This window comes from Canis lupus, chromosome 5 (genome assembly GCF_011100685.1).
Source record: "Canis lupus familiaris isolate Mischka breed German Shepherd chromosome 5, alternate assembly UU_Cfam_GSD_1.0, whole genome shotgun sequence".
Lineage (NCBI taxonomy): Eukaryota > Metazoa > Chordata > Mammalia > Carnivora > Canidae > Canis > Canis lupus.
This window is the reverse complement of record NC_049226.1, coordinates 60,854,024-60,879,952: the sequence shown is the minus strand read 5'-3', so window position 1 is coordinate 60,879,952 and position 25,929 is coordinate 60,854,024. Positions and strand designations below refer to the sequence as shown.

Genomic DNA, 25,929 nt, shown 5'->3' with positions numbered 1-25,929 from the left:
GAAAGGAGGCAGGGACACAGCTTCTCCAGGGGATAGAAGGTGGAGGGAGCTGTGGGTTTTAGAACCTTTTACTTGGGCCTCAGTTTACCAAATGAGACATGGCTTTGAGTTGATGTGGTCCCAGTCCTCAGTTTTCTGACACTGAAATTTTGAGTGAATCACTGTGGGTTTGTCTTGTTATCCAGGGTGGCTCCCTTCAACTCAAAGACAACTGCATGCAAACACAGTATGCAAATAGACCGGTTTTGCTTAAACTGCCAATCCTGGGTCTTTTTCTGCAAGAAAAAAAAAATTCCAAGTGGATTTCCGGAGAGGTGGCCCAGGACTCACGGTGGGGTATCTGGCCCGGGTGGGGTTTTTGCATAATGTAAATGGGGCCCTCGAAGGGCCGGCCGGCCGGGTGTGGCCAAGGCCGCTGCCTCTCAAGCCCCCGGGCCGGCGGGAGCCTCCGAGGGGCCGGCGGAGGCCAGGTGCGTTGCCGGGGCGGCCGGCAGAGGGCGCACGCGGCTCCCAGGCCCCTTCTTGCAGCCGCCCGACCGCCGCGGAGCGGAGCGACTGGATCTCGCGAGATTCTCGTGCGGCAGGCGCCGGGGCCAGCATGGCGGACTCGCAGGTGCTGCCCAAGCGGGGTCCCTTCCGCTCCACGTGGCTGCGGGCCCGCAAGGCTCGGACGCCGCTCGTCCTCAGCCGCCGGCCCCGCCGCCGGCTCGGGACGCTGCGTTGGTGCGGCCGGAGGCGCCTGCGGCGGCGGCTGCTGCAGGCCGAGGCGGCCGGCGCGGACTGGCGGGAGAGCGGCTGCCCGGTGCCGCGCGCGGTGGCCCGAAGGCCCAAGCCCGAGGCCCCCCGCCCCGCCCCGGCCGCGCCCCCCGCCGCGAGCGGCCCCGCCACCCTCCCCATCCCCCCCGTGCGGCCGGCCGGCCCGGGCCGCGCGCTGCTGCTGCTGCCGCTGGAGCAGGTGGGTCGCGCCGGAGGAGCCGCAGCCCCTGAGAAGACCCGGCCGCCGGCGTGCGGAGCGGGGACGCCGGGACCTCCCGGGGGGCCCTGGGCTGCCGAGCGACGCGACCGCTGGGTGCTTAGACCTGCCAGCAGGGCCGCGGACCCTCTCGACGCGCTCAACTCTCTGGAGTCCTTGCCTTTAGTTCCGTGGATGTTTACGGGCGAGGACGCTGAGGTGTAGCGTAGGCACCTTGCCGAAGGTGTACGGCAACGGCAGAACTGGTGCTGAACCAGGCAGCCCGGCGGCGGGGCGTGCTCTCCTTCCTCCAGGGCGGGAGGAAAGTGAGAACCAGGAGTGCGAGAAACTTGGCTGGCCGTGGGCCTTGGTACAGGTGGGGGTCGTGAGGACAGCGGAGCCCAGTGCATGGGACCCCCTGTCCTTCCTGCGTCTGTACACCAGCCGTCTCTCTAGCTGCCCTGGCAGAGGAAATTGGGTTAAAGGTAGTAAGTACCTGATGGTCACCTAGTGCAATGTACTGTGACTTGGAAACTCCCCCCCCCCTTTGATATGTGAAAAGCAATTAAGAATTTAGAAAACTTAAAAAAGAAGAGGGGGGGTGGTGCCTGGCTGGCTCAGTGGGTGGAGCATGCTACTCTTGATCTCACGTTGTCACTTCCAGTCTGAAATTGGGCATAGAGTTTATCTTAAAAGAAGTAGAAGAAAGTTCAGAAAACTTGTAACAGAATTTGTAATGTTGTATCTTTTTTCTTTCTTTGCTAGGGTTTTACTTTTAGCGGGATCTGCCGTGTGACTTGCCTCTATGGCCAGGTGCAGGTGTTTGGTTTTACCATTAGCCAAGGCCAGCCAGCCCAAGAGGTCTTCTCTGCCTACACCCACTCTCGCTTGGCTATCAATGCAGTTCATTATTCCATGCCTGAGAAAAGCAAGAAGGAGATGAAAAGAGAAGCCCGAACTTTGCTCAGATCTCACCTTAGTCGGGGTAAGGAAAATAGCTGGATAATTTACTGAAGGTGTACTATAATAAGGCTGATGTTTTTAGATATTCCTACTGCCTAGACATTGCGGTTTTTTGTGTCTATTTAAACCCTCATGACGGTCCTGTGATTCAAATTTGTTTTCACCATTTTACAAATGAGAAAAATTGCTCAGGGCCACATACCTAGTGTATAGCAAAAGCAAACCTGGATTGATATCTCCATCCAGGTGTGTTCCTAGTATGTGATACGGTTTCCTGAAGAAAGTTTTCAAACGTAAGTCCTGCTCTCAAAAAGTGGACCGTTCAGCTGAGAAGGTAGTCCTAAATAATGTAGAATTTCATGGAGTTACTTTTCTCTTTACAGATGACAGATGCTGGTTGATGAAGAACTTTTCTCCTCTGTGTTCCATTGTGATGCTAGAACAACTGAAAACCTCCACTGTGAACTTCTTAGTCAGCCATCCAGGTTTATCTTACGTTTTCGTACAAGAGGTAGAGCCAGTTTTCATTCAGAGTTTTGCTAATTACTTTCACCAGAACAGTCATGTCAGATGACTGTAGGAGCTCCCTTGGAAGATCAGTTTGTTGTGTTGTGGGTTGTGCACAGTGTCACATGTGTGCACTGCAAAATAGCATAGAAAATGCTATCTCCCTTTCCTCATTAGTTTTTTAATTTTTAAAAGATTTTATTTATTTATTCACGAAAGACATACAGAGAGAGGGAGAGAGGCAGAGACACAAGCAGAGGGAGAAGCAGGCTCCATGCAGGGAGCCCAATGTGGGCCTGGATCCCAGGACTCCAGGATCACGCCCTGGCCTGAAGGCAAGCACTAAACCGCTGAAGCACCGAGGGATCCCATCCTCGTTAGTTGTATTCCCCCCTTTCATCCTTTCATATTGTAGGTGGTTAAATGCCTTTTGGAATTTTTAATTTATGTTTTTTCCAGTTTTTTTTTTTTAAGATTTTATTTATTTGAGAGAGCAAGCATGCATGAGTGGGGAGGGAGGAAGGGGGAGAAGCAGGCTCCCTGCTGAGCAGGAAGCCCTATGTAGGGCAACTTGGGGCTCGATCTCAGGACCCTGGATCATGACCTGAGCTGAAGGCAGATACTTAAGCAGCTGAGACCACCAGGCGCTCCCCCCAAAAGATTTTTTTTTAACTCTAAGTACAATCTACCCCTCAACGTGGGGCTTGAACTCGACCCGAAGATCAAGAGTTGCGTGCACTACTGACTGAGCCAGCCAGGTGCTCTGCCTTTTGGAATTTTTTTAAAATGGTTACATTTTTATTCTGATTTATTAACTTGAGACGGTATAAATTTTCTCTATAAGCATACTTCAGTAAGCTTATACTTTCTCCCATTTCTTTCTCCAAATTTTTGCTGACCATGTTACTAATTTTTTTTTTTAAGATTTTATTTATTCATGAAAGATACACGGAGAGAGGCAGACATAGGCAGAGGGAGAAGTAGGCTCCCTGCAGGGAGCTCGATGTGGGACTCAATCCCAGGACCCTGGGATCATGCCCTGAGCCAAAGGCAGGCGCTCAACCACTGAGCCACCCAGGCGTCCGCATGTTATTAATTTCTTTAAGTCATGTTCTGTTGCTATAATTGTCTCCTGTGAGCCGGAAATTGAGCCTAATCTGTAGGATTATCAGGCTGACTGGATTCGAGGTATGAGGAAAAACCAAGGAATAACATGCTTTTGGATGCTTATAGTTATTGAGATGGGGATACTACAGGAGGAGCAGATTTAGTTGTTAACCTTGAGATGCCTGTTAGACATTCCATTGGAGATGTCAGGTGGACAGTTGAATATATGAGTCTGGAATTGGGAGCTTTCAGCAGAATGGCACACAAGCCATGAGATGGGATAATAACACCAAGGGAGTTGATACAGAGAAACAGGGGAGTTCAAAGTCTGAGGCTTTTGGCACTCCCAAGAAGAGGTCTGGATGAGGGAGCAGCAGAGACTGTCTCTGATGTCAGAGACATCAGAGGAGTCACTGATGTTAGAGAAAAACCAGGTGAGTGTGATCAGGAAGTCTTCAGAGGAGCTGGAAGTGAACAGTTGTGTCACTTGCTGCTGTTGGTAGGTTGGTCCCAAGAATGGAGCCTGGGAGGTAGGAGTCTGATCTGGACAGGCGCAGTTGCAGTAGACTGCTTGGGGATAGCCTGACCGGATTAGGGTCAAGAGCCTAGGGAGGAGGAATTCCAGGGTTTAAGGGAAGGAATTTTGCTTTTGTGATTGGAGAAGTGTGGTCAGAGTTTTGTTTTTTGTTAAGATGCAGGAAAAAAAAAAAAAAACCAGTGCATGTTTGAACACAGCAGGTAGGAATGATCCAGTGCAGGGAGGGAGGTAATGGTGGAAATGAGGCTGCAGAAGGGGAGCTTCTGGCTCTGGTGTCTGTAGGGAGGAGTCAGCCTTGAGAGCAGTGGCAGTTCACCTGGAGTAGCTGGCCCACGCAGAAGTTCTCTCTCTCTTTTTTTTTTTTACTTTAAAAAATATTTTTATTTATTTATTCATGAGAGATACACAGAGAGAAAGGCAGAGACATAGGCAGAGAGAGAGGCAGGCTGCATGCAGGGAGCCCAATATGGGACTCGATCCTGGGACCCCAGGATCATGCCCTGAGCCAAAGGCAGGTGCTTAACCACTGAGCCACCCAGGTGTCCCAGAAGTTCTCCTTTGATGGTCTCATCCCCTCCAGGAAATAGATCAGGGCCATAGCTCAGTGGGAGTAGCTAAGTGGCAGGTGTCAGAGGTTAGAAGTGAGAGGAGAGGCCATGCAATGAGCACAGGACAGTCAGTGGACTTTTGTGATGACCTCCGTTTAATCTAGTGCAGACTCAGTAGCTGGATGAGGGCCATGGAAAAGGAAATGGGAACCTTGTGTTATCAAGCCTTTGCCTCTTGCAAGGGAAAATTCTAAATACCTTGATTTTTTTTTTTTTTAAGATTTTATTTATTTATTCATGAGAGACACAGAGAGAGAGAGAGAGAGAGAGGCGCAGAGACACAGGCAGAGGGAGAAGCAGGTTCCATGCAAGGAGCCCGATGCGGGACTCGATTCTGGGTCTCCAGGATCACACCCCGGGCTGCAGGCGGCGCTAAACCACTGCGCCACCAGGGCTGCCCTCTAAATACCTTGATAATCTGTTTTCATTCATTTTTTTTTTTTTTTTTTTTTTTTAAATTTTTATTTATTTATGATAGTCACACAGAGAGAGAGGCAGAGACATAGGCAGAGGGAGAAGCAGGCTCCATGCACTGGGAGCCCGACGTGGGATTCGATCCCGGGTCTCCAGGATCACGCCCTGGGCCAAAGGCAGGCGCTAAACAGCTGCGCCACCCAGGGATCCCGGATGTTTTCATTCATTTTTTTAAGATTTTATTTACTACTTTGAGAGAGCAAGCACAAGCCAGGGGAGAGGCAGAGGGAGAGAGAGAAGCAGACTGCCTGTAGAACAGGGAGCCTGATGCAGGGCTTGATCCCAGGATTCTGGGATCATGACTTGAGCCAAAGGCAGACGTTTAACTGACTGAGCTACCCAGGCTCCCTTGTTTTCATTCATTTTAACTCTATTTATTTGTTTTCTGGGATTTCATCACCACTGTTGTATTCCTTATGCTCCTCCTCTTCCTATGCTGTAATTTCCCTCCCCCACTGTGTGTCAGTACATCCTAGGGTTATTTTTTCATACAAGGCAGATAGTGAACTTTATATGATCTGATTTTAAGGTACATAAGATATTCTTATTTTGACATCCATGATTGATAGTTGAACACAGTATAGTTTTCCTTGGAGACCTTGTGCCACTGTATTCTAGAATCCAGTGTTGCTGTTAGGAAGTCACACACCACACTGATTCTTCTATGATGTCTTTATCCTGGGGTTGATGAATTGCATGAGTATATGATCATGGATGGGTCTCTGCCTTGATTGTCTTCACTACGGAGGCCTTGTTTCCTCTGAGGCTCCAGTGAGGGCCTGTTCCTCCATTCCTTGGGTTGTGTCGGTGGTTTCCTGGTACTTCTGCTGGAGCGCCAGTGGACTTAGTGGGCCTGTTTTCCACATTGTTTCAGCTCTGTTGGTTGTCTTTTTACTTTATGTCTAAGGATGCCGTCCTGATTTCGTTCTGTATCACCAACCTGTTCAACAGCAGTGGTCTTCTGTTGAATTGAATTTGCACACTTTCCTTTCCTGTGGGGTCTCCTACAGAGGTGATGGCAGCTTGAAAGGAAGTGTCAGCCAGGACAGGTACAGACTACTATAGAATAGCTGATGAGACTCTTTGAAGGGATGGCTGCTGGGGTAAGAGGGGGACTCAGATTTATCTTTCATAGCTCGCACAACTATTTGAAGTTTACTAATTTAGCACCAGAGGAAGACTGTGCACTTGTTTTCACGTTTTCTTAAAACATTTTTAAATTGTTAATTTCAGAGTCCAACATTCCAGATTAACTCTGAACATTTAGCCCTGAGATCTGTTGGCATTAAAAGGGAGAAGAAGAAAAATGGCCTTCGTTTGACTGAGAGTGTGTTGTCGGCCTTGGAGGAGTTGGTTACCGTGTCCTGTGGTGAGTGATATGTGGTGATAAAGGGAGTGTTAATCCCCCAGGGCCTTAAGATTACAATGTACATGTAGAGCCCTAAAGAAGGTTGCTAATTTGAGGCATCAATGTTTGTTTTGTTTCCAGAAGAAGTAGACGGCTGCCCTGTCATTCTGGTTTGTGGCTCTCAGGATGTTGGAAAGTCAACATTTAATAGATACCTGATTAACCAGTTATTAAATAGGTAAAAGTGTTTTTATTTTTGTTTAGATGTATTATTAGATTTGGGTAATGAGATAGGATTTTTGATTTAAGAAACTAGACGGGAAAAAAAAAAAGAAACTAGATGGGAATGCATTTGACTTCTAAATACAGATTATCTACAAGTCTGTGCAAAGCTGCACTCTCTGTTAGGCTGTGTTTCGTAGTGTGGCACAGCGGCCTCTCGGGGTGTCCTGATTGTGCTTATCAATTAATGTGCAGGAATCACCTGGTCTGTTTGTCCATACCCAGAGGTTCAGAGTAGGGAGCAATTCTATGGCATTTTAAAGATCAGGTATTAGGAAAGACGAAGTTGTATCCACACTGTGAATGGACACCATGACCACACCTGCATCATATTTTCTTTCAACATTTTTTTTATATTGATGGCTGTCTTTGGAGCATTCTACCTAAAAGACTACATAGGGTGGATTATGCCTATGTATTGCATGAAGTCTGTAATATCTGATTTATTTTTTGACAAAATTAAAGTTAGTTGAGATTTTCTTTATTTTTTTCAATATTTTAGTATTTCCTGCATTGACTACTTGGAATGTGATCTGGGACAGACAGAATTTACGCCTCCAGGATGCATTTCTTTACTTAATATTACAGAACCGATTTTAGGTATGTATTATACATTTCTTTCATGTCTTGGTTTCATAAAACTCAAATATAATGATACAAAAAATTCAGAAACTATAAGGAGCACCTGACTGGCTCAGTCAGTGGAGCACACAGCTTTTGGTCTCAGGGTCGTGAGTTCAAACCCCACATTGGGCATGGAGCCTTTGTAAAACAATTTAGGTAAAAATCAATAAAAATTAGAAAAAACAAAATGGGAGTGAACATCCCCAGACCAAGTTCCATTATGGTAAGCAGAACCGATAGCCATTTAGTTTTGTGTGAATTAGAAACACACCTTCATACGGTATTCCCTCTTCTATGAACCTGTATGATGATGAAGTGACGTTGACACAATACTGTTAGCTAATCTATGGATTTTACTCAAAATGCATTCAGTTATCTTACTTTTTTTTTTTTTCCATCAGTTATCTTACTGATGTACTTTTTCTGGTTCAGAATCCAAACCAAAGTCCCATGTTAACGTTTTTTTAATAGTAAGATATGTACAAGGTGATATTTACTGTTTTAACCATTGATACGTGTCCAATTCAGTGACATTACGTGCGTTCGAGGTGTTACATGCCCATCACCACTGTCCATATCCAAAGCTTTCTTCCTCCCCAACTGAACCGCTGTCCCCATTAAAGAACACTTGTTCCTCCTGCTCGCCTTCCAGCTCCTGGGAACCTCTGTTCCACTCTGCCTGTCAATTTGCCTGTTCCAGGTCCTTCATATAAGTGAAAACAATATTTGTCTTGTGTTTGTTTTTTCTCACTAAGCATAATTTTTTTCTTTTTATTTTTTAAGTGTTTTTATTTTAATCCAGTTGATTAACACAGTGTTTTATTAGTTTTAGGTGTACAATATGGTGATCCAACACTTCCTTGTATCACCTTGTACTCCTCACAAGTGTGCTCCTTCATCCCCATCACCTGTTTCACCCCTCCCCCAAGCATAATGGTTTAAGATAATGTCCATATTGTAGCAGATAATCAAGATTAATTTCCTTTTTGTGGGTATCAGTCCATTATATACATGTATCACATTTTGTTTATACATTCAGCTGCTGATGGACAGTTGGATTATTTCCACTTTCTGGATATTGGGAGTAGTGCTGCTGTGAACATCAGCATACAGATATCTGGGCTGGTCCCTGCTTTTAGTTCTTTGAGATATACACTAGAAGTGGAATTGCTGGGTCATATGGTAATGCCATGTTTAACTGTCAGCCTGTTTTTCACAGCGGATGCATTTTGCATCCCCATTGGCAATGCACAGGGCTCTTCTTTCTCCTCATCTTGTCATCTTGATTATAGCCATCCTGTTGGGTGTGCAGTGGTAACTCAGTGTGGTTTTGATTTGCATTTCCCTGATGAGCTTCTGTTCCTGTGCTTTTTGGCCTTTTTAGATCTTTGGAGAAATGTCTGTTCAAGTTCTTTGCCCATTTTTGAATTGTGCTATTACTGAGTTTTAAGAGTTCTTTCTATATGTTCTATAGATGTTAATCTCTTGTCAGATAAATGATTTGCAAACATTTTCTCCCATCCTCAACATTTTCTTTCTTTTTTTTTTTTTTTTATGATAGTTACAGAGAGAGAGAGAGGGAGGCAGAGACACAGGCAGAGGGAGAAGCAGGCTCCATGCACCGGGAGCCCGATGTGGGATTCGATCCCGGGTCTCCGGGATCACGCCCTGGGCCAAAGGCAGGCGCCAAACCGCTGCGCCACCCAGGGATCCCTCCTCAACATTTTCTTTCCATTTTCTTGACTGTGTCCTTCAATACAATAAAAGTTCTTTTTTTTTAATTATCTACTTTATTATTTTTTTAAGATTTTATTTATTTATTCATTAGAGAGAGACATACATACACAGGCAGAGACACAGACAGAGGGAGAAGCAGGCTCCATGCAGGGAGCCTGATGCGGGACTCAATCCCAGGACCCCAGGATCACACCCTGGGCTGAAGGCAGGCGTTAAACCGCTGAGCCACCCAGGGATTCCCACAATAAAAGTTCTTAATTTTTATGAAATCCACATTAATTTTTCTTTTGTTGATATTCTCTTGATGTCATGTCCACAATGTCGTTGCTAAGTCCAATGTCATAAAGATTTTCTCTAATGTTGTTGGAGTTTTTTTTTTTTTTTAAGATTTATTTATTTATTTATGATAGAGAGAGAGAGAGAGAGGCAGAGACACAGGAGGAGGGAGAAGCAGGCTCCGTGCCGGGACTCGATCCCGGGACTCCAGGATCGCGCCCTGGGCCAAAGGCAGGCGCCAAACCGCTGAGCCACCTGTTGTTTAGCTTTTATATTTGTCTTTGGTCCATTCTGAATTAATTTTTTTTAAAGATTTTATTTATATATTCATGAGAGACCGAGAGAGAGAGAGAGAGGCAGAGACATAGGCAGAGGGAGAAGCAAGCTCCACACAGGGAACCCGATGTGGGACTCAGTCCTGGGACTGCGGGATCATGCCCTGAGCCCAAGGCAGACGCTCAACTGCTGAGCCACCCAGGCGTCCCTTGAATTAATTTTTGTATATGATATAAGGACAACATCCAGCATCACTCTTTTCATTGTGGGTGTCCAGTTTATTTGTTGAAGACTGTCCCTCCCCCATTGAATGGTCTTGGCACCCTTGTGGTAAAGTATTTGTTAATTTATCTTGTGGTGAAGTATTTGATCATACATATGAGGGCTTATTTCTGGGCTTCCTGTTTTATTCCATTGACCTATGTGTCTATCTATGCCAGTTCCATGGCAGTGGAGGAATAGGAGTCCCTATTCATTCTTTTTCAAGATTGTTTTTGGCTGTTTGGTAGTACCCTTGCAATCCTGTATGAATTTGAGGATCGGCTTTTCCATTTCTGTGAAAAGGCTGTTGAATTTTGGTAGGGATTGCATTGATTGAATGTGTAGATCACCTTGGGTGACACATCTCAATAATGATAAATCTTCCTATATGTGAACACAGGATATCTTTCCAGTTTCTTTTTTTTTTTTTTTTTAAGTTTCTATTTGTTTATTTATGAGAGACGCAGAGACATAGACAGAGGGGGAGGCAGGCTCCCTGCAGGGGAGCTTCATGCGGGACCCAGTCCCAGGACTCCCAAGATCACGACCTGAGCCAAAGGCAGATGCTCAACCACTGAGTCACCCAGGTGCCCTCTTTCCAGTTTCTTAAGTCTTCATAAATTTCTTTCAGCAATGTTTTGTGGTTTTCGTATACAAGTCTTTTACTTGGTTGGATTCATTCCTGAAGATTGAATTCTTTGAGCTATTACCATGAATGCAATTGCTTTCCTAATTTCCTTTTCCAGTTCACTATTGGTGTATAGGAACATCTGATTTTTGTGCGTTGACCATGTACCCTGCAAATTTGCTGAATTCCTATATTAGTTCCAGTAGGTCTTTTGTGGATGTTTTAAGAATTTTTATATAAAAGATCATCATCTGTGAATAAAAGTAGTTTCACCTCGTCCTGTCCGGTCTGGATGCCTTTAATTACTTTTTCTTGTCTCCTAGCTCTCTCTGACTGGGACCTCCAGTGCAGTGCTGAATAGAGGGAAACATCCCTTTCTCCTTCCTCATCCTAGAGGGAATGCACTTCAGCAGAAGTGCACTGCCAGTGGTGGATTTTCTGTTGTTCGCCTTTGTCACGCTAAAGAAGTGGGCTTCTCTCCCTGGTGTGTGAAATGTTGTATCATGAAAGGCTTTTGGACCTTGTCAGGTGTTTTTTCTGTGTCGAGATACTTGTGTGATTTTTGTTTAGTTGACTTTTTTTTTTTTTTTTTTTTTTAATTTTTATTTATTTATGATAGTCACACAGAGAGAGAGAGAGAGAGAGAGAGAGAGAGGCAGAGACATAGGCAGAAGGAGAAGCAGGCTCCATGCACCGGGAGCCCGACGTGGGATTCGATCCCGGGTCTCCAGGATCGCGCCCTGGGCCAAAGGCAGGCGCCAAACCGCTGCGCCACCCAGGGATCCCTGTTTAGTTGACTTTTAAAGATTTTATTCATTTATGTGAGAGAGAGAGAGAGAGAGAGCACAAGTAGTTGGGGCACCAGGCAGAAGGAGAGGGAGAAGCAGTCTTCCTGCTGAGCAGGAAGCCTGCTGTGGGGCTCAATCCCAGGACCCTGAAATCAGGATCTGAGCCGAAGGCAGAAGCTTAACCAACTGAGCCACCCACGCACCCCTGTTTAGTTGACTTTTAAAAGATACATGATAGATTAGGTTGCTGGATGTATTGTGGATTTAACAGACTTTTTGACAATAAGTAGGGCATTCATATTGTTTTTAGTTTTATCAAAACTAATTGTTTATACTTTGCTCTCCAGGTGGTTTCATTGTTTTCTTTTACATTTTCTATAGTCCATTTATTTTTCTTTTCCTCTTTCACCCCTTAATATTTCAGCGGGTGTTTCCCCAAACAAGGACACTCTATTACGTAATCATCATGCTGCCACTGAGTCAAGGTAGTGATATGGTTATGCTGCTGTTCCTTTGTTCATCCAGCCACCTGCCTGAGTCCCGTGTGTATTTGCAAATCTTTAGTCTTCAGTCTGGAGCAGTCCCTTCAGCTTTTCTTTTACGACCTTGGCAGTTTGGAAGAATACGTTTGTCGAATGTCCCTGTGGTTTGGCTGAGATGTGATGCTGTATTCTCTGTGCATCCCATCAACAAGCTATTGGTTTGCCCTATTACCAGAGAGGTTAACTCTGCTCATTTGGTTAAGATAAGTGTTTTCCACTCTGACTGTAACTAGGTGTGTTATTTCTTCAAGGTGTCACTGTAGATCCCCTCAGTGGAAGAGCTAGGAAACATATGCTTGTTTAAACCCACACATGCATATACGTGTGTATGTATGTACACACACACATATGTGTATATACACTACCTCTTTTTCTCTTTGTATGTACGTTCCGTATTTATTAAGAGCCATGAGTTTACTGCCATCATTCCAATTCCAGTCTTTCACCCCAGGTTTATTCTAGTTAGCTTTCCCCCTTCCACATTCCCCCTTCCATATTTATAAGTTTCCTCTCTGATGATGAGAACCCTGGCTATGATTATTCTCCATGTATTTATGTATTTACTCAGTTCCTTTGTATTTGTTCAGTCTGTCTGCTGTGCAGGCCATTCCTCAGTTGTGGGCTGCCCCAATCCCCATATTCACCTTTGGCGGGCGCCTCGCTAGCCTTGGCTCCGGTGGCCTTGCCTCAACCACAGAAACCGGGCTCTCACCCTGCTGTGTTGCCATGTGGTTCTGGTCACCAGCCTGCTGAGTGGTTCTGGATCCCAACCAGAGAGGGGTGTTGTCTCAGGCTTGATGGATCCATGCTGCGATTAGGAGTGTCTACTCTGGATCTGGGCTACCTGAGGTTCAAGCCTGGCTGGTATCTACTCACTGTGAGACCTTGGTCAAATTAATCTACGTCCTCTGTACAAATGGGGATAGTAATACTACCTACTTTGTAGGGTTCTTATGAACATTAGAGACTCCATGTGAAATACATGGGATGTAGTAAGTGCTATGTTCCAGCACATCATTGCTGCTGTTCTTATTTGTCCTTTCATTAAAACATCATGCCTGCAAGGATGGGGAGGTTTGTTTTGTTCACAGATGTATCCTAAGTACCTACAACAATGCTCAGTGTTGTAGGTGCTCAGTAAATGTCTGTTGAGTGAATGGCCATATAAGGACATAATTGAGATTAACTTTATTAAAATAGAGTAAAAATAACATGTCTTTGTATTAAGCTGAAAGCTCAGATTTTTATTTTTATTTTACTTATTTATTTATTGATGATAGAGGGAGAGGCAGAGACACAGGCAGAGGGAGAAGCTGGCTCCATGCCAGGAGCCTGATGCAGGACTCGATCCCGGGACTCCAGGATCGTGCCCTGGGCCAAAGGCAGGCACCAAACCGCTGAGCCATCCAGGGATCCCAAAGCTCAGATATTTTTTTTTTTTAATTTTTATTTATTTATGATAGGCACACAGTGAGAGAGAGAGAGAGAGGCAGAGACACAGGCAGAGGGAGAAGCAGGCTCCATGCACCGGGAGCCTGACGTGGGATTTGATCCTGGGTCTCCAGGATCGCGCCCTGGGCCAAAGGCAGGCGCTAAACCGCTGCGCCACCCAGGGATCCCCAAAGCTCAGATTTTTAAATTTAATTTTATTTATTTGAGAGAGGAGAGAGAGCGCACACACACAAGTGGGGAGAGGGTCAGAGGTAGATGGAGAAGCAGGCTCCCCCCTGAACAGGGAGCCCAACGCAGGGCTAGATCCCAGGACCCTGAGATCATGACCTGAGCCTAAGCCAGATAGACACTCAACCAACTGAGCCACCCAGGCGCCGGGAAAGCTTAGATTTCTGAAAATGGGATGCAGCTGTTCCCAGTGGTGAGATGGTCTGGTAGGATGGTCTTTGATTTCCTTAAGGATCTTTGTCGCTGAAAATGGCTGAAGCAAAACCCTCACCTCCTTTTAAATAGTCACAGATTCAGACTCTTACCTTTATCTTCCTAGGACCACCTTTCACCCACCAGAGGACACCCCAGAAAATGGTATATTACGGGAAACCTTCTTGTAAAAACAACTATGAAAATTATATTGAGATAATAAAGTATGTATTCAGCTCCTACAAGAGAGAGTCCCCTCTTATCGTCAACACGATGGGCTGGGTGTCAGGTAAGCCTGTGGAGGCACATCTGGCAGAAAGGAGGGGCAGCATGAGTAAACTTTTCGCTTCAGGCAGTAATGCTGAGCCATTTTTAGGAGACTCTTTGATTCTTTGTCTCCGAGTAGCCGTGCTATTTTCTCATAGGCATGTGTCACTGCATTTTAGCGCCACAACTGCTGTGTCCTCTTCTTCACAGACAAAGGACTTTTGCTTCTCATTGATCTCATCCGGTTGCTGTCTCCCAGCCATGTTGTTCAGTTCAGTTCTGGCCGGAGCAAATACATGCCAAACCTCACCCCTGACTATGTGGATGACATGGACGGCCTGTACACAAAGAGCAAGTCCAGAGTCAGAAACAGAGGTTTCCAACTGGCAGAGTTTACGGAGAATTTGGAATTTGCTGACGAAGAAAAGGAGAGTCCAGTTGTGTTCACTGGACATAAACTGATATGCGTCCAGTCAGACTTTACATTTAGAAAAACTCCAAGAAATAGGTAATGAAACCATCATGGCTGGAGAATGAGGTTCTCTGCAGTTTAACAAGGCCTTCTGCCCTCAATTCCTTAAAAGGAATAAGTCTTCCACAACTTTTCAAATTTTCCTCACAGCCCTGTGTTCGTGAAGGAGAATCTGTTATTTTCTGAGCTGTTACTGTCCCAATGGAAACAGAGACAGCCCCGTCCTAAGATGGAATGATTTTGAATTTTTCAACTTTATGATGGTATTAAAGCAATATATATGCAGTAGACACTGTACTTTGGATTTTGTTCTTTTCCTGGGAAATCGGAATGCTATACAACACTCTGTCCTGATGCTGGGCGGTGACAGTGACCCTCAGCTCCCAGTCAGCCATTTGGGTGAGCAATAGACACAGCAACCATTCTGCACCCATCCAACATGGGCTCTGTGTTAGGTGATTCTGCCCAGCTTGAGGCTAATGTGAGCATCCTAAGCACAATTCAAGTGGGCAAGGTGTCTTAAAGGCATTTCCAGCTTCAGATATTTTCACTTTTTTGTGGGTGTGTGAGGACGGAACCCCATCATAAATTAAGGAAGACCCATATCCAGAGGTGGCCTTCAGCTCTGGTTGCCAAGAGCTTTTACTGAAGGGGAGTCTTTACGTATCATGTTTTTCCAGTGGGTTTATAGAAAGGCAGGGTCTACAGATGTTGAAGTAGGGATGTGTGTTCTTACTACATATAACCTTTGTAATGACTAACGGACTCTGTTTCCGAGCGGGAATTGGGCTCCTAATGTTAAATCTCTACTTACTTCATTCTAATTTACTTTTCAGAGAGTCACATAACAAAGTTCTCCGTGATTTGGCGGTACTAGGTTACCTTGGCCAGCTGCAGCCCCCAGTGCCACGACCACTTTGTCCTTTACATGGTCTGACACCCTATCAGGTAACCTGAACTCGTATGAGGAATTGTCTCTGTTGACTTAACGAGCACTCGAGCAGCTTCCTGGGCTCTTCTGGCCACCTTACAGCGCTTCACTCCTCTTTCCTCAGAATCACCCTGTGGTTTAGGGCCCGTAACTGCCTCAGCTCATAGACAGGAGAGCTTGTGCCCATAGCTAGCTGCTATCCTGTGTTGGCCACGACTACTTCTGTGCTGGTTAGGAATGTTCTGTCTGATTCTAGAGGTGGCCCTGGGCAGTCCGGCTCTAGTGCTTCCACTTTGTAGCAGCGTGTAAGACCGTGTCTTACTTGGAGAACAGAGGCTGTGCCCGACCTCACAGGATGGTTCTGTGGGTTCACTGAGTGTTCATAGTGGCTCCTGGCATCTGGAGACTACTCTTTTTTTTTTTTTTTTTTCTTTATTTTATTATTATTTTTTTACATGTAGGCTCCATGCCCATTGTGGAGCCCAGTGCGGAGCCTAGTGCCAGCCTTGAACTCACCACTCTGAGATCATGACCTGAGCTGAGATCAAGAATCAGACACTTAACCAACTGAGCCACTCAGGCACCTCCCAGAGACTGTTCTTGAAAGCATTTCATATTGTCAAAAGTGGATTCTAGGGTCTCTTGGGTGGCTCAGTCAGTTAAGTGTCTGCCTTTGGCTCAGGTCATGACCTCAGGGTCTTGTGTCAGGCTCCCTGCTGAGCAGGGAGCCTGCTTCTCCCTATCCCTCTGCCTGCCGCTCCCTCTGCTTGTGGTCTCTCGCTCTGTCAAATAAAATCTTTAAAAAGAGCATGCATGTGTGTACTTGTGCATGAGCAGGGGAGGGGCAGAGAGGGAGAGGGAGAAGCAGATTCCCTGCTGAGCAGGGAGTCCGATGCAGGGCTCGATTCCAGGACCCTGAGATCATGACCTGGAGCAAAAGGTAGATGCTTCACCGATTGAGCCACCCAGGAACCCCAGATAAATAAAATCTTAAAAAAATAATAAAATCTTTAAAAAAAAAAAAAAGGTGGATTCTAGCACTGGAATATTTGCATCTTGGAATCCAAGCTCCTTAGAATTATTTTGGAAAGAAACTACCATGATATTAGAATGCCAGATGATGAAAGATTAAAATAGCAATAGATGGCATTTCCTAAATCCTTACCCTCTGTTCTGTCTTAAACCTGTGTTAACTTCTTTGCTCAGAATGTCTTTGTTATTACCCCATTCTACAGATGCTAGAACTGAGGTCAGGGATGCTAAGTCAGCCTGCCCAAGGTGCCTAGTAAAAGTTTGACCTGGGACCAGAGCCCAGAGTGTTTACCATCTGCTGTCCATACTAAGCACTCAGTGTGTGCTGTGCACTTGACCTGGAACAGCTCCTTGCTCAGCAGGGAGCCTTCACAGCAGCCCAGTGAGGGAGAGGCTCTTTCATTCCCTTTTTACAGCTTAGGAGCTGGGCACTGTAGGCAGGTCGAGGCACTGGACTCAGGTCACACCTCAGCGGGGCACTCCTCAGGCAGGAGCTCTAGGCCTGGCCGACAAGGACATGTCTCCCAGGTCTGATGGTGAGCTCATCTCCCCTGGAGAATCTCCAGCAGTTAATTGAAGTTTTGGTCAGTGGGGTCTTTTACTCACTTAGAGATGCTCTATAATGGAACTTGAAGCTTATCTACTGTAATTGTATCTGTCTTTTGCTATTTCAAGTTTGTTTTTGGAATCTAAGCAATATAACAAAATACTTTTCTACTTTATAAATCGGAAATTACATGAAGAGTTACATGTTAAAGGCAGAGTTGACCTTTAAGCAACACTGGATTGAACTGTGTGGGTCCACTTATATGCGGAGGCTTTTTATTTTATTTTATTTTTATTTATTTATGATAGTCACACAGAGAGAGAGAGAGAGGCAGAGACACAGGCAGAGGAAGAAGCAGGCTCCATGCACTGGGAGCCCGATGTGGGATTCGATCCCGGGTCTCCAGGATCGCGCCCTGGGCCAAAGGCAGGCGCCAAACCGCTGTGCCACCCAGGGATCCCGCGGAGGCTTTTTTTGATAAATAGAGTCATTCCTGTGTTGTAAAATGTACTCTTCCTTGTGATTTTCTTAGTATATGTGCTGCTGAAGTGAGCACTCCTTGTGATTTTCTTAATAACGTTTTCTTTCCTCCAGCATCCTGTGAGAATACAGTGTGTAATACGTCCAATATACAGAGTGTGTGTTAGTCGTCTGTTTGTTATCTGGAGGGTTTCTAATCAACTGGAGGCTCTTAGTAGTTAAGTTTAGGATGGGGGTCAGAAGTTATTTGTCGATTTTCAACTGCGTTGGATGGGGATCAGTGCCTCTAACTCCCGTGTTGTTCAGGGCTCCACAGTATTTATCTTGTGCTCCTGGAGTTTGGTCCATTTTTCTTAACTCAGTATGTTGTATAGAGAATAGATGGAGGCTCTTTCTCACTGAACGGAGGTTTGCTTTCTGACATTAGAAGACCTCTCAGCAACTGGGGTTTTCACAGTCCCCCTCGACTTTAATGCATTTAGGGTGTCTTCAGACGTGTGTCTTTAGAAAATTCCAGGCGTCGGGATGCCTGGGTAGCTCAGTGGTTAAGTGTCTGCCTTTTGCTTAGGTAGTGATCCTGGAGTCTCAGGATTGAGTCCCACTTCAGGTTCCCTGTGTGGAGCCTGCTTCTCCCTCTGCCTGTGTCTCTGCCTCTCTCTTTGTGTGTCTCTAATGAATAAATAAGTAAAATATTTTTAAAAAAAGAAGGAAAGAAGGGAGGGAGGAAGGAAGGGAAAAAAAGAAAAAGGAAAGGAAGGAAAGGAAGAAAGAAGAAAAGAAAAAAGAAAATTCCAAGTATTAGTTTGGATTTTTAGCAATTGTTGGCCGGCAAAGAACTTAGTATGAATTTCTTAGGTTCTCTCTATTAAAATAGTGAAACACTGACCAGTATTTATTAGCATTTCTGTTCTGTTTAGGTACTTTTTGGTGGACAGTTTGGCCAAAATTGCTTTAGATGGCTGCCTAGTCAACTTTTAAACATTAAAGGTAGCCTTTCAGGGACGCCTGGGGAGTCTCAGTGGTTGAGCGTCTGCCTTTGGCTCAGGGCATGATCCCAGAGTCCCAGGATCGAGTCCTGCACCGGGCTCCTTGCATGGAGCCTGCTTCTCTTCCCTCTGCCTATGTCTCTGTCTCTCTCTCTCATGAATAAAAAATACAATCTTTAAAAAAAAAAAAAAAAAAAAAAAAAGGCGTCTCAAATAGAATTACTAGAGGGAGATGCAAATTTATTTTCCAGGTCCCTTTCAATGCGGTTGCACTCCGGATTATTCATGCTGATGTCGCTCCTACTCATATATTATATGCTGTGAATGCCAGCTGGGTTGGTCTTTGCAAGATCCTGGATGATGTCAGAGGATACGCAAATGGGCCCATCCTACTTGCCCAGACTCCAATCTGTGATTGTTTGGGGTTTGGTGAGTGAGAGTAAAACATGTCTATATACCTACTGAAATTGATCTCCAACCATATATGGTTGGTCTTGTTGACCTTGTAGCTATCTCTTGGCTGGAGTGGTCGGAGTGTCTCTGGCTTCTAGACAGTGGGCCTGGGGGCTGGTGGGCAGGAAGAAAGTAGCATTTTCTCTGCTTCTCCTGCCAACTAAATCTAGGATTCCTAAGGGCCTAGTCATGGCCTTCCTGTCACTTGACATGTTTTCCCTAGGCCATCTGTCCACCTGCTGGCCCCTAGATCCATCTTTAGGCTGACTTCCCACAGGATCTCGGTAGCACAACTGTGTCTGAGCTCTAAGCCCGTGTTACCAGCACACTTCTCCACTTGGATATCTCACTGGCATCTGAGACTTAGGTCCATGACTGAGGTCCTGATTTTTCTCCCCAAATCTGCTCCCACCCTCACCATCTCCTGTTCCAGGCCTGAAGAGTCCTTGGAAGATTCACTCTGGTGTTTGCACCAGACCCCTGGGTCCACCTTGGTATCCCCTTCCCTTTATTTGACATATCTAACCCATTAGCAGGTTTGCTAGCTCGTTTCTAAAATATGTCTGATTCCTCCAATCTCATCTTGTCTTACTCTGCCAGTCTGAGCCACTGCTTCTCTGCTGGAATTTGCATAGTCGGGTGATCTGAGGACATTGTGACTATGTCACGTCCTGGTACTTCCCATCACTCAGGCCCAGCACCATTGGCCTGGCAGTGCTTCAGGCCCTTCCTCCTTTGCCTGTCCCCCTGGCTCATGGAAGCCAATAAATGTTGGTATGATTCTGGAAAAGTGCTGGACCTATGTAACCCAAAATTAGCAAAACCTTTACATAATTAAATACGTGTTTCTGAGTTACATGAGACTACTTCTAAAAAGTGTTTCCATAGAAATTGTAACCTGGTACAGACATGAAGAAGGAATTGATAATGGAAAGATTGAGTTGTCTCTGTGTTCTGCACAGTGGCTTTTCTTCCTGGCCTGAGTGTGCCTTACCTAAGACAGTCTAGGACTTTTGCATGTAGATCACTTTGGTTGTTCATGGCTGAAAATGGGAAGGGTTCTAAGAGATGGAGGTATTTGATGACTCTTGACCAAGGACTTCATATTTTCAGAGCAAAACACAGTTGAAACTCTTATTTTAAAAGCTGTTCTATAATTCTTAGTGTTAGGGGGGTATAACATCTTCCAGAAGGGATTATTTGTGTGTGTTTTATGTGTCTTCAAGGAATTTGTAGAGGGATCGACATGGAGAAGAGGCTTTACCATATCCTTACTCCTGTGCCCCCGGAAGAGCTAAGAAATGTGAATTGTCTGCTGGTTGGAGCCATTTCCATTCCACATTGTGTTTTCAAGAGCCAGGTGAGTGCCGCTCTTCAGGAAAGCCAGAGAGAGTCACAGGGACACGTTATTGTGGAGAGGCCCAACAAGGCAAATGGAGTATCAGAGTGGCCTGAGAGGCCCAAGGCCATGAATTCCCATCATTGGTAGTCAGGAGCCCCATGGTAGAGCCCTTATCCCAGAAGTAGGTTATGGGAGGAGAGAACAGAGGTGGTCTTCCCCAGGATTACTCCTTCCTGGGGATACCCATGACAAAGTCATGGGGAGTCCTTGGCTGAGGGCGTCCATGTGGTAGACTGCGGAGATGCTGGATGATCCTCACATCTCAGTTGCTAGCCTTGTTTGAGGGAGAAACGCACCTACTCCCTCTTACTCTTGTGCTGGTTGATGTGTTTGTGGACTTGAATTATTCAGAAAGGTGGCAGTCACCTTTGTTACGGGCTAGTTGTAGGAAGTGGACCCTCTGTGGGAAGGGAGACCAGAGGTCTTAGGAGTGTGGGGACCTTACTCAGACTCTCACTTTTCACAATATTTTCTGGGGAAGAAAGGAAATGCCACCAAGTCCAATTGGCAGAATTTGGGGTATTTCCATTCATTCTCTTCATGTTTCTGTTTCAGCGTGGGCTCGAAGGAACAATACCTTACATCACCACAGATTACAATTTTAAACTTCCGGGAGCATCAGAGAAAATTGGAGCAAGAGAAACTGAGGAGACATGTGAAGAGAAAGTACACCCCAAACCTAAACTCTATCGAAGAATAAACTGACACTGACGTTATTAGTAAGGGAAGGAGCTTTTACCTGAAAACTGGACTTCGTCTGCAGCCTGCCATCAGACTGATGGCGAGGATGGGGAACGGTGCCCTAAAGTAGCCAACAGCGTTTCCCATGTACCTCGTGGATCTAGAGTAAATTTAACTCTTAAAAGCTACGTGACCTAGAGTTTTGCCCTGGTGTTCTGTATGGTTCTTCATACTGACTGTTTTCTTTTCCAAAGGGTTAAAGCAGCAGGGGGACGTTTGTACACCATTAAAGCAGAGAACACAGTTGATTCCTCACAAAGCTCTTCAAGCACCTGGTGGTTGGAATCTGGATAAAAATAGGGAAACTGGGTCCTTAAGAATCTACCAAAGAGGAAGGGAGGCTTGGCCAGCGGGGTCACAAGCAGACTGGTGCGGGGGCTCCCCGGTCCTTGCCCAGCGATGGCAAATGGGAAGGAGGTCCCAGCAGCAGGGTCCGCCCGTGGTTGTGCTCATCTCCGGTCCACACTCTCTTTCATTCACTCGGTCTGGTGTGAAAGGATCACATTTGGTTTGTTTGGTGTAATTAATCAAGGTTTAATTAGATAAAAACTTTGGACTCAAGAGCCCTTCGTGTTTTGGGTTTTTTCATCTATGACTTTATGCTGGAAAATATTGCTCTCAAATTTAGGAAACCTTTGCCGTGGTCTCTGTAAAACTAGCTGTGTCCTAATTGACTTCTCATTGGGGATTGAAGACATAGCGTGGCAGAGCTGGACACCAGGCTGTTTGGAAAAAGGACTGGCCGAGCAGCTCGTGGAGAGCTACATCTCGTCTTTGGTGGCTGGACCGGATCTTGCACATAAGGACAACTCTGCGCCATCCAGTGCCTCCTCCAGGGGAGACGGGATGATGAAGCCATTCTCCCGATGGCTTCTGGGAAGGTGGTGGAAATCCATTCTTCGTCTTCTCCCTGATTGTCGCAATTCTTGATCCTCTAGGTTGGAAGTGGTTTTGGTAAACAAGGGTATCTGATTAGATCACATCATTTGTGCATTTCAGTCTGTGAAAGTCTTACTGAGGTAGCTTTTCAAACTGGTCTTGTGGGTTCAGCTTTCTACAGATGATGTGGAAGGCCGGTTATTTGGATGTGGGTTTTAACATCTATGTTCATTTAAACCGTTGGTTGTTGTCCTGATTCTTACAGTGGCCCCTCCACCCTTACATGCTCTCCCTGGAACTGTGCCACCCTCCAGGGGTGGTTTTGATTCTCTGGAGACAGTTTAGGGCCTGACTTCATTGGGTCTTAGTTATATCTAAGTTTACCTTGTGCGTGCTTTCTGTCTTGGTCTTGCCAAGAACTTTGACAGACAATCTGCCATTACCAGCATTTTGCCTTCTTCCCTAGTTCCTTGTGTCTTCACAGTGATGCTCACTATGGGTCCTGGGCAGCAGGTCTCAGGAGGAATGACAGTTGATGCCCTGGCACCTGCACTCCAGGAAACAAAGGCTTGGCTTTTCCCTTACCGCCTGCTGCTCTTCAGGAGAAAGTAGGCATTGCCACTAGAGGGAGCTGCCGGCCCTCGGTCCCGTGGCCCCAGAGCCTGCCGGGGAGCCTGCCTGAGACTCCTTGGAGGGCTCAGACATCCTGGAGACTCAGCTGTGTAGCCAGCTCCGTGGGCCTGCTCACACCCACAGTGATGCCATCCACCCTAGATGTCTGTCCCTGTGATTGTCAATGTCAGCAGTTTGGGCTTTTTGTCATTTCTACAGTCCTTTGGTTCAGAATATGGTGGTAAGTTCTACACTTGAGGTATTCTTAACAAAAACTCAGACATTTGTGTGTGTGTGATTTCCAAAGCAGTATGTGCATATTTTAAGAAAAAGAAATAACATGACTTAGAACTTGAAACCCCCAGTTGCTGATTTTGTGGTTCTTTAAAGCCAGTTCTTTAGAAGAGATTCCTTTATAGGAAAGACAGATGTGAAGATAAATAGCAAGATTCTTGGATGGTGGTCATTTGTAAACAAGGGCCAGTTGGGCCTGGGGACAGGAAGTGGTGGCCCCTCAGCATGGCCTGGAACAAGAGAAAGGGGAGAAGGATCGTTGAGCTGGTCCTTCAGGTGCCATGAATGTTTGAGATTATCACTCTGGAAGAGGCCCGGGGTGGGGATAGGGGGCCTGGGCCGGGACCCTGGGGCAGGGGGCTGCTTCCCTGCCAGACCTGGGATCTGGGTCCCGTGTCTACTTGGTAGTTTTATCCTTCAGGTTTGGATGTGGCAGTTGAGTGGCGGAGGCAGCAGGCTTTGCTCTGTGAGCTGGGAGTTGGCCAGCCGTGTATCTTTGCGGGAGATATTCAGCCTGTTGTCATCTGTAAGGCAGGATGGTGGCCATTCGTCAGTGCCTGTGGGGAGGAAGTGAGGCTCGTCTGTATGTGGTGGAGCAGTACCCTGTCTCTTGTTGAATTGTAAGCTGTGAGAAAGCAGGGACCAAGACTATTCCTCACAGTTACACTGGGTCGAAGAAGAAGCTAAATGTTTAAACCTACATCCCTCTCCCTTGTCTGGCCTCTGGGCAGGGTTACCCTCAAAGCATTTTTCCAGCCAAGTGTGCTGTTGTCTCTCCAGCCAACCTGGGGAGTAGGTTCTGGGTCTCCCATTAGTACCCGATCCTGGCAGTTCCATAAACCCTCACTTACTGCTTTTAAAATTGTATGAACGGTTCACTCGGGTAAAAAACAACTTTAAGACCCACCACCACATGGGCATTCACTCAGTGTCATGATGCAGTCTTGTCTGGTGTTTTTCTAAGTTGTATGTGTGTGTCTTATAAAATTGATGTCCCGCCTTATGTGTAGTTTTTTAATCCAGCTCTTTTCATTTAACAAGGGAACTTCTGTGTCATTAAATATTTTTTGAGAACATGAAGTTAATTGTGTGATTTATGTTACATGTGTAGATATATCATCTTTTTTCCGGGAAATTATTTAAATTTAGGATAAATCATGGCAAAAAAAAAACTTTGGTGAAAATAAAGCATTGGAAGGTGGAATCTGGGTGCCGGAGCAGGGATGACAGGAAACCCCAGCAGATGCTTGTACCCTTTTCCATTTCAATATATTTTTTAAAGATAACTATTTTGAGAGAGAGAGGGAGTGCGCATGTGCACACACACACACACACACACACAGATGAGAGAGGGGAGGGGTGGGGGGGGAGAGAATCCCAAGCAGACTCCCTGCTGAGTGCAGGGCCCAATTTTGCCTCCATGCCAGGACCCTGAGATCAAGACCTGAGCTGAAACCAAGCGTCAGTCGCTCCACCAATGGAGCCCCTCCTTTGTACCCAGGCGCCCCTCATTGCAATACTGAGTGCAGTGGAAGTTTAAGTTGTGTTTGGGCCCAAGGATGTAAGTTAAGAGAAAATGCTATGTCCTTTCTGTACCGTCTTTGAGAGTGTGTTAGAAGGAAGAGTTTTGCTGCCAGAGAAGTTCCAATTAAAAGAGGAAAACCAGCCTGCGGCCTGTGCCTGTAGCTGTCTCAGCAAGTGCTCACTCAGCAGCCCCGTCCTCGCTCTCCCCACACTGGCCTGGCAGAGGGAGCCAGCCTTGGCCCACAAGTGGAGCCTGAACAGTGGCTAAAATAAATATGGGAGCCGTCTGTGCTGTAAGGGGAAGGAGTCACGTGACACACGGGGGCCTCTTCAGCAAGGCTTTGCTAAGCTGAAAGCTTTCCAGGGCTCTGCCAGGGAAAGAGGGCAGAGGGTGGCTGGGGGCCAGCCGAAAAACCCACTTGGAGGCGAGGGGCAGCAGGTCCGATCTGGGAATGCTGGGAGCTGAGTAAGCAAATGTTGGGGAGTCAGCAAACAGAACTGAGCCGGTGGGCAGATGCTGTTGGGCCAGGCCGGGAAGCCCGGGGTCGCCGTGGCAACAGGCCCTGATGCCCCTCGTGGTGCTCAGTGATCTGTGAGCGCCTGTCAGGCAGGGAGAAGCCACCAAAGTCTCAGCCCTTCTTGTGAAGAGGCCAGCCAGGGGGCTGCTGCTGGCCGTTGGGGTGGGAGAGACAAGGGTCTTCATGGAACTGCCTCCATGAAACGGAAGGCTCTCACAGAAGCAGCACTATGGGGTCTGTTCCAGGGAGGAAATGGGTACTTAGGAGTGGAAAATCCACGGAGAGGAAACCACCAGCAAGGAAATGGTGTGAACTGTGGCCACAAGGTCCATACGTTAAACTAGCGTCGGGGCCTGCGTCGGAGGCGAAGCGAGTTGGCAGGGCCAAAAGCTCTGTGGTTTTCTGCCAGAGAAATTCAACCTGGTGCTGAGTCTGGGAGAAGCCTTCTGGTTGGGTCTGCAGCTGGGCAGAGGGCAGACCTGTGGGTCTAGCATGTGGCTTGAGGGCCCGGCAGGGTGTCACCAGGCCCTAGGGCAAGCGTGTGGGCCTCTCCCTCTCAGCTGGCTCAGCCTGTCAACGAACTGGTGAGCGTCTTCTGCCTCTTTGTTCAGACAGGAGGTTTGACAGGTCTCAGAAGGGCCCCCAAGCCCCAGGCTTGCAGAATTACTCTGAGCCAAGCTGGGCACTGTTGTCCTTGTTAACTGGTAAGTTAATGAACTGAGATTGTGGAAGGCAAGGGTTGCCCAGCAGTTTTAGCCATCAGCTCTGATGCATGTGTGCAGGTAACGTCCTCCCTTCTCAGAAGCCAGAGTGGGAGCCTTCCTGTTTCAGCCATCCAACTCCTGAAAAGAAGAGCATAATCCCATGCTGAAGAACTGCTCTGGTGGTGGAAGTGTCAAGCTGCCGCAGAAGGGTGGTGGGAGGGACAGCGATGGCAGGCTGTTACCCAGCCGCCTCTGTGAGATGGAAGGTGAATGGCAAAGGTGCCCTAGGGCCCTCCACACTGGC

At 46.6% G+C, this 25,929-nt stretch overlaps 1 protein-coding gene across 1 annotated transcript; it reads left to right on the top strand.

The window, feature by feature from the left end:
- The first annotated feature begins 598 nt into the window (after positions 1–598).
- NOL9 (nucleolar protein 9) lies at positions 599–23,959 on the top strand. The gene is made up of 12 exons (XM_038537811.1): positions 599–955; positions 1,718–1,937; positions 2,299–2,426; positions 6,383–6,518; positions 6,639–6,735; positions 7,282–7,379; positions 13,911–14,072; positions 14,261–14,558; positions 15,359–15,470; positions 18,750–18,927; positions 20,178–20,311; positions 20,909–23,959. Exons 1-12 carry the CDS (start codon positions 599–601, stop codon positions 21,056–21,058), a joined length of 2,070 nt encoding a protein of 689 aa, XP_038393739.1. The 3' UTR covers positions 21,059–23,959.
- The last annotated feature ends 1,970 nt before the right edge of the window (positions 23,960–25,929 follow it).